General features: G+C 42.0%; 1 protein-coding gene across 3 annotated transcripts in view; it reads right to left on the reverse strand.

The window, feature by feature from the left end:
- gar1 (GAR1 homolog, ribonucleoprotein) overlaps positions 1-10,571 on the reverse strand; it is a 21,737-nt gene extending 11,166 nt beyond the window's left edge. Inside the window, exons 1-3 of one of the 3 annotated variants that reach the window (XM_043697861.1) lie at positions 10,405-10,571; positions 2,937-3,098; positions 597-751 (exon numbers count right to left, since the gene is read on the reverse strand). In XM_043697861.1, the coding sequence (XP_043553796.1) occupies positions 597-751; positions 2,937-3,084 (303 nt within the window). In that variant the 5' untranslated portion in view covers positions 3,085-3,098; positions 10,405-10,571. Of the gene's footprint in view, positions 1-596; positions 752-2,936; positions 3,099-3,954; positions 4,144-9,184; positions 10,229-10,404 lie in introns of those variants that run through there. The other 2 variants (XM_043697870.1, XM_043697852.1) reach the window with 2 other exon arrangements.
- Positions 10,572-11,506: the final 935 nt, after the last annotated feature.

Here is an 11,506-nt window from a genome sequence, read left to right on the forward strand (position 1 = left end):
TAGATGTCCGTGTTGATTCGGTCGCCTGAGATAGACAGTTCTGGTCGCCCTATTATAAGAAAGATGTGGATGCTTTGGAGCGGGTTCAGAGGAGGTTTACCAGGATGCTGCCTGGACTGGAGGGCTTATTTTTTAAGGAGAGGCTGACTGAGCTCGGACCTTTTTCATTGGAGAAAAGGGGACCTAATTGAGGTATACAAGGTAATGAGAGGCATAGATAGAGTCAATAGCCAGAGACTATTTCCCAGAGCAGAAATGACTAACACGAGGGGTCATAGTTTTAAGCTGGTTGGAGGAAAGTATAGAGGGGATGTCAGAGGCAGGTTCTTTACACAGAGATTGTGAGAGCATGGAATGCGTTGCCAGCAGCAGTTGTGGAGGCAGGGTCATTGGGGACATTTAAGAGACTCCTCAACATACATATGGTCACAGAAATTTGAGGGTGCATACATGAGGATCAGTGGTCGGCACAACATCGTGGGCTGAAGGGCCTGTTCTGTGCTGTGCTGTTCTATGTTCTATAACATTACGTTGCAATCAACTTTGCAAACATGTTAGTTAAAATTCTTTCACAACACTAACTCATGAAAGGATACAAAATCTCTGAGCTGCCCAAATATTTCATCAACTTTTCCAATTTGTTCTTTGTTTTCCAAATAGACTGGCGCATTGAAATACGGGACTTTATTTTCTTCAGAGGTGCATTTGCAAACAATTTCGTCTTCACAAGGATGTATGAAATGTCCCAATTCTACATTTAAAAGAAAGCAAATATTAGACATGTATAATCTCATTAAACCTACACATGAAAATTTATGTCACATTTACGTGGATATACGTAGAACTGCACACCATTAAGATGTAGATCAGTAGGAATGTCTTTGGGGAGAGGGGGGGGTCACAGACTTTTGGAATTCTGTGTCCCAAAAAACTGTCAACTCTCCATAACCAAAAACAATAGATTTCTGGATACTAAGGACATCAAGTGACATAGAGATAATGTTGTAAAGTGGCATTGAGGTGAATGATCAGCTATGATCGGTTTGAAATGACAGAGCCAGCTCAAGAGGCTGAATGGCTTCCTACTGCTACCACGTTCATAAAATTGTACCACAGTGACAGGAGGGTGATCGTTGCAAGGCAATGTTACTTCCTCCCTTTCTGCTATCAGCTAGAAACCTCCAAATTGTTCCAGCCACTCACCACAATGGTTCCATGAATTTTGCAGCAGCACAACAAAGTCTCTTAGTTACATGGTGAGTGTCCTTTGAATAACCCCAGTACAGGGCCTACCTTGCATTAGAATGAGCTGCAAAATTGCAGCCTACATGAGTTGATCAAATCTGGTATCCCGACCAACTCACGTGGGTCAACAGCTTCATGATATGCACAATGTGTGCCTTCAAGCAAATAGGGGGAATTGCACCCCACTTCATTAACTGTGTGTGAAGCTGCGTAGAGGGTACAGCACACATGGAAAATACACACTTACTCATGGTGGCAATGTGCAATAGTAAGTAAGGTCTGCACGTGCAGTGCTGTAGATTATTTCACATTCGAACACAACCAGTCAGTATTCTTGACAAATAGATTTTATTAGATTCCGTACAGTGTGGAGACACGCCTTTCGGCCCAACTAGTCCACACCAACACTCCGAAGACCCATTCCCCCTAACTAACTAATGCACCTAACTCTACGGGCAATTTAGCATGACCAATTCACCTAACCTGCACGTCATTGAACTGTGGGTGGAAACCGGAGCACCCGGAGGAAATCCACACAGAAACACAGGGAGAATATGCAAACTCCACACAGACAGTCGCCTGAGACTGGAATTGACCTGGGTCCCTGGCACTGTGCAGCAGTGCTAACCACTGAACCACCGTGCCGACAGAATTCCTTCACCAATGAGCATTCAGTTCTGCTTTATCAGGGACGGGTGTAAGAGAGAAATTGGAAGCCTTATACAACTTTCTGTCTGCAAACATGCTTACCGCACAAATGCCAATAAGAGACAATCTAACCACTGCCCCTTGACAGTCACTGACATTACTATCATCGAATCCCCCACAATCAACATCCTGGAGGTTATCATTGATCAGACACTCAACTGAACTTAGCAGAAAGTGGCTACAAGAGCATGTCAGGGGCTAGGAATATTGCGGCCAAGTAACTCACCTCCTGACTCCCCAAAGTCTGTCCACAATCTAAAGTCATGAGTATGATTGAATACTCCCCAGCTGCCTAGATGGGTGCAGTCCCAACAATGCTCAAGTAGACTGACACCACCCAGGACAAAGCAGCCTACTTAATTAGCACCACACCCACAAGTATCCATTCCCTCCACCACCAAACTCAGTAGCAGCAGCACAATCTACAAGATGCAGAAATTCACCAAATGTCCTCAGATAGCAACTTCCAAACCCATAACCACTTCCATCTAGAAGGACAAGGGCAACAGATATATGTGAACACCATAACATGCAAGTTTCCCTCCAAGCCATTCACCATCTTGATTTGGAAATAGATTGCCATTCCTTGTCGCTGGGTCAAAATCCTGAAATTCCCTTCATAATAGCATTGTGGGTCAATCCACAGCAAGTGGACTGCAGTGGTTCAAGAAGGCAGCTCACTACTACCTTCTCAAGGACAACTAGGGAAGAGCAATAAATGCTGGCCCAGCCAGCAACACCCATATCCTATGAGCGGATAAAATGAAAAAAAAACATTTGAATTATTTGTGTAATTAGGAAAGACCAAATAGTTGGTAACATCTTTAGCCAGTCTGCTTCACTAATTCCTGGGGGGAAAAAAGTAATCGTTAGACGAAGCAAACTAATGATTAAGCCGCGGAAATATTTCAAATATTTACGTGAATAGCAATGATCCTGTGGTTTAGGATGGTGGCATTTTAAATCGATTGTAATCGTCTTACCAACCACTCTATCAGGAGGTCCCTGATCATATCCTGTATTGTAGCCTCCTCGCCCTCTGCCGCGAAATCCTCCACCTCCTCGCCCTCCTCTTCCTCCACCAAAGCCACCTCCTCGTCCTCCTCTACCAAAACCTCCTCGAAAAGACATCACAATCAAAATCTCTGAAAGGAAAAAACAGATTTAAGTTTTCATAGTTGGGTGCTTGAGCATCAGTTCATTTCTCTGAGCAGTTACAATTCACCATGAACACGTTGCAAAGAGATAAGTGGATGCATCACATTACTGCAGCTTCAAATCAGAAACTAACTGCTCAATTATTGAAGGAATAGGGTCAGTCATATAATGTGGAAATTCAGTTTATCAAAACTGCAAAATGGGCTATTATTAGATTAGATTAGATTAGATTAGATTAGATTACTTACAGTGTGGAAACAAGTCCACACCGACCCGCCGAAGCGTAACCCACCCATACCCCTACATTTACCCCTTTACCTAACACTACGGGCAATTTAGCATGGCCAATTCACCTGACTTGCACATCTTTGGAGTGTGGGAGGAAACCGGAGCACCCGGAGGAAACCCACGCAGACACGGGGAGAACGTATTATCCGGGACAGAAAGTGATGAAGACAATGCATGTGCTTAAGAATGTATTTTAAGAATACATTCAGGGCTGCAACCCAATCAAGAACCAAACATGACTTAATTACTTCCAGGAAACGCAATGTGAAAAACAATGACTCCTCACCTCCATGTATTGTCTTAAACCTCTCCACAACTCCTGTACACAAACATCACGCGAGAGCTTCTAGACTTTTAGCCAGACTGTAAAAATTAGGTTCAGCTGCCTCCATGGACTGCTGCCCTTAAACAATGTCTCTTGTTTCTGGATTCAGAAAGCAATTTTCTTGGCCCTTGCTAATCCTGTGACTGTTTCCATTTCTTCTTCATTCACACAGCAGCCAGCAAATTCTTTAAATTTTTAACATTATCAAAGCTAGTCCAGATGATATCTACCTGAAAGTCTTGACAATGATGGGGGTAGTGTCTGTGTCTTTACATTCTGCATCTCTAACAGCTCGCATTGGATTGTTTCTTTAGATTACATGGCAGCCAATGTAGTTCCAAACTTTGAAGAAAACCTCCCAAGGATTGGAAAGATACCTGAAGGAATCACTAAGGATGCTATATGATCTCTTAAGCAGAGAACTAAATATCAGGAAAACTTAGATTAGATTCCCTACAGTGTGGAAACAGGCCCGTCGGTCCAACAAGTCCACACTGACCCTCCGAAGAGTAACCACCCAGACCTATTTCCCTCTGTCTAATGCACCTAACACTATGGGCAATTCAGCATGGCCAATTCATCTAACCTGCACATCTTTGGACTGTGGGAGGAAACCGGAGCACTAGGAGGAAACCCACGCAGACACTGGGAGAACATGCAAACTCCACACAGATAGTTGCCCATGGCTGGAATCGAACCTGGGACCCTGGTGAGGCAGCAGTGCTAACCACTGAGCAGCCTTATTGTTACGCTGGCTCTTGCATCTAATTAGAAAGCTTAATTTTCACTACTTTTTGTAATACCCTTGTAAATTCTTCCCCTTTATTTAACTAATTGCCATGCGAAACCTGTTAAGTTTTTTTCCAACATCCTCTCAGACAATGCAATTGCGATCAAAGCAAGTCCTCGCATTCGTACTCAGAATCCCTACAGTGTGGAAGCAGGCCATTTGGCCCATCGAGTTGATACCAACTGTCCACAGAGCATCTCACCCAGACTCCTATCCCTGTTACCCTGCATCCATGCGTAAGCCACCTAAGCTGCATATGTCTAGACACTATGGGGCAATCTCTTATGGCCAATCCACCTAATCTGCACATCTTTGCACAGTGGGAGGAAGCTGGAGCACGCAGTGGAAACCCACGCAAGACAAGGGGAGAATGTGTAAACTCCACACAGACAGTTTGCCTGATCGTGGAATCGAACCTAGGCCCCTGGCACTGTGAGGAAGTAGTACTAACCACCGAGCCGCCATTGCTTGATGAAGTCAAAGGTATTGGTTGGGATAAGCTCATTGCATTTTCTGGACTCCAAATACTTTTTGGAATTTGAAGAACCAGAGAAAATGTTTCTAATGCAATTAAGAGCCTCAGCACACATGAAAACTGAATGAAAACTGTCTTGAAAAAAGCTTTGGGGGGGGTCGGATGTTATAGGTGGGATTTCATTTTGAAGATTAGTTGGAAACGAGTCAATACTGACTCAACAAGGTGAGGGTAATTACAATTTATTATTTCTACTATTCATCTAGATGTACAGTAGTTGTTATGGGGAATAATCTGAAGGTTTGTAGATAATATGAAGATCTGTGAGAAACTCAAGACTAGTAGGCAATACCCAACTGTTCTCAGTTAGAGGCCCCTGAGGATTTGGCTGATGGTTGGTTAGTTAGTTCCACTCATGCAACTTTATGGCAGCCCTGCAAATTCTCTCCTTTCAAATGAGTATCTAATTCCCTTTTGAAAGCCAAGATTGAATCTTTCACCAGAAGACTCTCAAGTGATACGTTCCAGATCACAACCACTCGCTGTGTAAAGAGTTTTGCCACATGTCACCATTAATTTATGGTGTTTGATTCTTTTGCCAATGTTCTCTCACTCTTGACACTTACACTAGTAGGAACACAATTCCAGGCTCTTCATGCTTTTGAATATGTCTATCAAACCTCCTCTCCACGTTCTCCATCAAGGAGAACAACTCCATTTGCTCATCTATCCATACAAGTGAAATTGCTTATATCTGGTTCCATTCTCAAATAATTTCTGCCCTTTCTCCTATTCAGGCACCCATTTCTTCTCCTCTCGAAAACCCTCAGGCTGCAGAGTGCACAAGTCAGAAATGGGTCATCACACAACTCTAAACCGCTGGTCACACCACAGCAATGGCAGCTGCTACTGAAGCTTCAAAATCTGGAATGTGAACCACTTCAGGTAACAACACATCCTGCACATGGAGAAGGATGGAGCAAGATGCATACTGCATGGGTTGTAGAAACCCCACATACCTTTATTTATTACATAATTAACTGATTCAACTCTATCAACTGAATATTAACTCAGACATGCACTTGCACACTTTCAGTCACACTCACACAGATATCCACTGGAAAGCATTACAAACTCACCATCTCACAGAATCTAGAGTGTGGTACTGGAAAAGCACAGCAGGTCAGGAAGCATCAGAGGAGCAGCAGAATCGACGGTTCGGGCTTAAGTCCTTCATCAGGAACATCAATTCTCCTGCTCCTTGGATGCTGCCTGACCTGCTGTGCCTTTCCAGCATTCTCAACTCTGATCTCCAGCACCTATCTCACAGAATGTCTCAATCTTACACATGCCTCTCATACACCTGCCTCTTTCCAACCTGTACCCATAGGACAATTAGTAATATATACCAATGTAAGGGAAAACAATATTTTACACTTTGTTAATTGGTTTGACTTTGACTAAAAGGGGCATTATCATTGATAATTCAATGGTTAAATGATGAGGGACATTACCAAGCATCATTTAAAACAGGTAGGCTGACTTGGGACTGGTCACAGTATCAACAGGCTCAGTTGAGTTCAGTTTTATAGAGCTGGAAATGTGTTGCTGGAAAAGCGCAGCAGGTCAGGCAGCATCCAGGGAACAGGAGAATCGACGTTTCGGGCATAAGCCCTTCTTCAGGGCTTCAGTTTTATAGACACCACATATGCCCCAAATCGACAGGGTTGCCACGAGATCCCTGCTAGACCCAGCTCTCTCTCAACTGACTTTGCTGAGTTCCATGAAAAACATGTGTTCGAATGAACGATACCTAATCTCTAATCCCTTGCATTTTTCTGATATGTTGATAACATGTTTGATTTATTTGAATTCTTTCCTTTAGTTTTTCACAGGATGTGGGCAATGCTGGCAAGACTAACCTTTATTGTCCATACCAACTGCCCTTGAACTCAGGCTTGCTCGGTCTCTGCAGAGGGCAGTTAAGTCTCAACCACATTGCTCTGGGTCTGAAGTCGAAGCTAGACTGGATAAGGATGGCAGATTTACGTCCCCATTAGTGAACCAGATGGTGTTTTATATAATCAATGATTTCATGGTCACCAAAACTGATACCAGCTTTCAAATTTCAGATATATTGATGAATTTAAATTCTACCAGCTGCAAGAGTCAGATTTGATCCCATGTGTCCAGTGCATTAGTTTGGGTTTCTGTATTATTAACACTGTGACAATACTCCTATGCCACCATTTTCCCAATCCACATGCAAGAATTTCCTTACACCTCCCAATGGGTTCCATCCTGCATTCAAACTGACCTCTAAGACAGAGATTTCAAATCACCTTTCCTTCTTTAATGGGAGTTGAGAAATCAGCCAGTTATTGTCTACCACAAACCTACTTTCACTGGTCAACGTACACATCAGGACTCCTACACATCAGCTGCGAGAAGATTCATCAACAACCTCATAAGTCGGACCCGAGCCATTATTCACTGAGTAAGCTTCCTGATGAAATAAGATGTGTCAAAGCCATTCTGCAGGATCAAAGTGACTGTGATCATGTCATTTCTTGTGGTGTATCACAGAAACTCATCAACAGCCCGAAGGCAGTCACTTTTATCCTGAGAAATGCACACAGTCTCACTCAAATTATTTTGGGCGAGGTGTCTCAGATTAAGCTAGCTACTGCTCTTTGCTATTACGCAGTAGCGACAGCAGCAGTGCCATCTAGCCAAACAATGTGCTGCCTATTTTATAGGGTGGCGTATCAATTTCAGTGCTAGTGTAATGGTAAGTATGTAGGGCATTTGTCCCAAAAACTGGAGGATTGTGTCAAACAGCATATTATTTTATCTATTCTCAACAAGCAAAGTCCTGACCGTTCCTTTCCCGTCCATGCTTACAAACCTCAAAACACACTAACCAATTATTTACTGTGATCCTGCAAACTTGATTTTGCTTTCCCAAATGTGATTAAAAATTACAGTGAAACCAATTCACAATTGTCATTTGGGCTTGCAGTGTGGTACACTTCCATGTTCTAAAAACTCTAATGGGCTTGGTTTCTTGCAGACAGAAAGTATTTGCCTCAACTCAGAAAGGGTTAAATTATTCTCTGGCCCATTTCTTAGGATTACACCATGACCAATACTAGCAAACCTGCCTACAATCAGAGTCCACTTGTCAATTAATCAGCACTCCCTTCTCACAGTATAGTGTGTTAGTGTGAAGAGTAAAGAGCACAATTCACAAGAAATACCAATGTATGCCAGATGATAAACTTTAAATGTGTCTTTTTTCACTAATATTCAAATTCTATACTATCAAAGAACAATTACTTGAAGAGGACTTAAGTCAAATTTATTTCTTTTCAGAACGGGATCACATGATTTGGAGATGCCGGTGTTGGACTGGGGTATACAAAGTTAAAAATCAGGTTGTAGCCCAGCAGGTTTAATTGGAAGCACTAGCTTTCGGAACGCTGCTCCTTCATCAGGTGGTTGTGGAGTACACAATTGTAAGACACAGAATTTATAGCAAAAGTTTACAGTGTGATGTAACTGAAATCATACATCGAAAAATACCTTGTTTGTTAAGTCTCTCATCTATTAGTGTCACTTCTTTCAGGTTAATCTAAAAATGTAACTTTTAAAAAAAGCTTTGTGATTTACATATGAAAGAAGTTAAACTAACATGGTCATTCTAACAGATGAGAGACTTAACAAACAATCAAGTTATTTTTCAATGTATGATTTCAGTTACATGATACTGTAAACCTTGGCTATAAATTCCGTGTACTCCACAACCACTTCATCAATTCTGATGAAGGAGCAGCACTCCGAAAGCCAGTGCTTCCAATTAAACCTGTTGGATGATAATCTGGTGTGATTTTTAACTTTGAAATTATACAAGCCATGATCTGGCTCAAATGACAAAAGATAAATACTTGCCAAGGAAATAATAGGTCTGTGGAACAAGCTACTGATTTGTACAAACCATAATCAAGCCAAAGGTGGTCATTTGGACTTGTTTTTGTTAAAATTAAAGCTACTTTTTGAGGTTTCTTTCCTTTAATTGGTCTATGTTTTTGTTTGATTTAGACCTCGCCCAAATTTCAATGGGTAGAGAATATACAGATTGATGCTTTTTTTGTTCCTGCTGTCGATTAGATGTAATCCCTTGTTGTTTACTGACCTTGTAGCACAAGATCTTGCTTTGGATTTCTACATCTCCTCGAGATTCAGTTCTGGCTCCCGCATGGTCACTGTTCATGATTCTCTTTTTCTCAGACTGTGCCTGTAACCTTCAAAATATACTTGACCTACCTACCCTTCTTAATTGCTATTTCCGTTCGACATTTATTTTCTCTAAGTCTGTTCAACGTGATGCTTTCCCAACTTGAAGGCTAAATCTCCCAAAAATATGTTTGAATTTCTCTAGTCGTTTCCTCAGAGAAACATTTCAAATAGTCATACATCTGAAACATTAACTCTGATCCTTTCACAACAGATGGTGTTCGGACCCACTGTGTTTATACTTTTCCAAACCCTCTGATTCCTCTAAAGTGACAGCTAAATTGCATCCTCCTTGTATTATCTGTCTAAACCTCATTTCTTTTCTTGGCCACTCATTCAGAATGAACAAGATCGTTCATAAAGCGTGGCAAAACAATCACGTGAGAGTTAAGCCTTTAAATCTTTGCACTTTTTCCAACTTTTTCCTTGCTAACTATTTGAGTAATCCAGTTCACTTTTGTTTTGGGGTTAGAACATTCTATGCTGTTAATTTCAAATCCATTCATAGGTCTAAGGGATACTTGAGCAACCTTTGGGAACGACTCGCAGAACAGTGCAAGAGAATTGGAACCCATAAATAGTTTTGAAAATGTACGTTAGAATTTTAAGCGAAGAGCAAACAGCCGTTCATTCCTAAATTCCCCTATCTGCTCGGGAAGCTCTTCCTGTCTTCTAAACCTGAATTGTTCAGGCCTCCTTGGTTCTGAACCATTCCTTCACGCCCTAAATTAATCCAGGGGCCTCTTCTCGTTGCTATAACTCCAGCGATTTCAGATGATCATCGGAACTAGGAAATGAACGAACTGCTGAGAACCGTCACCCAATTCTAAATGTCCCGACTATTAAAAAAATTAAAGGTCGAAAAAGAAAAATGAAAACGCAGGAATAGAAATCCGGTTCCTGGGTTTGCCTTCTTAGCAGCGACCGTGTCTCTTCCACGAAGAGGCACAGGGATCCCATGCATTCAGTGTCAGGATCACTCGGTGTCCCCGAGCAGCGCGCGGCCTCCCTCGCTGCAAGGGACAAAAAGAAATGTAAAAAAAAACCCAAACTTAACTCGCTTATTGTGTCCCGCACGAAAGCCAGTGTTTTTGTATTGTATTTTAAAATGTATGTTACCTTCACAAACTTCGAAAACACCTACTACATTTCAAATTTCATTCACCCTCCTCATTCCGCCGAAGTTTTCAGCGACACTATCTCAAAACACCGCGCTCTTACGACAGCTTTGTGACTCTTCTCTTCATCAGTGACCTGCCGTATTACAGATGCTGGCCTGCTCGCCCTCTTCAGGTGGCTTGTCGGAAGTGCAGAGACCGATGGTGCACCCCCTCTAGAGGCAGGATATGCGCATTGCAGCAGTAGTGCAATAGCTGGGAATTACATCCGGGCACATTTTGTTTGTCAGCTACTGGTGACATCAATGAAAGTCTATCATTCAGTTGAAGAGTTACTGAGATATCCTCACAAGGAGACTATCTGCTGCACCCTTATAGAACATTTACATCTAAACGAGTGAGAGCAAAGAATGTCAAATATGCTCAGGATTGAATGTGCCAAACCAATGCACCTGACCAGAACAGGTGACTTAATACCTCATTCCTGACCCTAACATTGAACTTCTCCCCATGATTCTTTGCTAAGTTCCAAGTTGCTCACCTTTGGAATTTAATTTTTTACATATTTTGACCAAAACCTGGTCTGGAGCTGCATCACTATGATTGAGCCCAAACAGAGGTCATTGGTGTCAGCCTTAATCCAGATTTGTATGTGGTTTGTAGACACAATACTGCTGGTTGTGCAGGTACTTCATTCTGGGCAAAACAAATGAACATGAGATTGTCTCTGACAGCCTTGTCACATTTCTCTCTAGTCATGATACCCCACGCTGAATTTCTTGTTCATATTCTTCTTTGTTCCTAGGAAGCTCTAAAAGCCACATGGGTGTAGTTGATTATACCCTCTACCTGTGGGAATTGTATGAATCACACTCTTGCAGTCTGAACCTCATGATCAGTTATGAACGTAGCTTTTTGACTCTTCAGAGCAGATCATTAATTATCTCATGTATATATTGAAGTTTACAAGTTTTGAGAAGATTTGTAGCTCAGGTTGAGGTTTTGGTTATAGGTTTGCTCACTGAGCTGAAAGGTTCGTTTCCAGATGTTTTGTTACCCTACTAGGCAACATCTTCAGTGGACCAACTAGCCACAAAAAGACA

This window comes from Chiloscyllium plagiosum, chromosome 1 (genome assembly GCF_004010195.1).
Source record: "Chiloscyllium plagiosum isolate BGI_BamShark_2017 chromosome 1, ASM401019v2, whole genome shotgun sequence".
In the NCBI taxonomy this organism is placed as follows: domain Eukaryota; kingdom Metazoa; phylum Chordata; class Chondrichthyes; order Orectolobiformes; family Hemiscylliidae; genus Chiloscyllium; species Chiloscyllium plagiosum.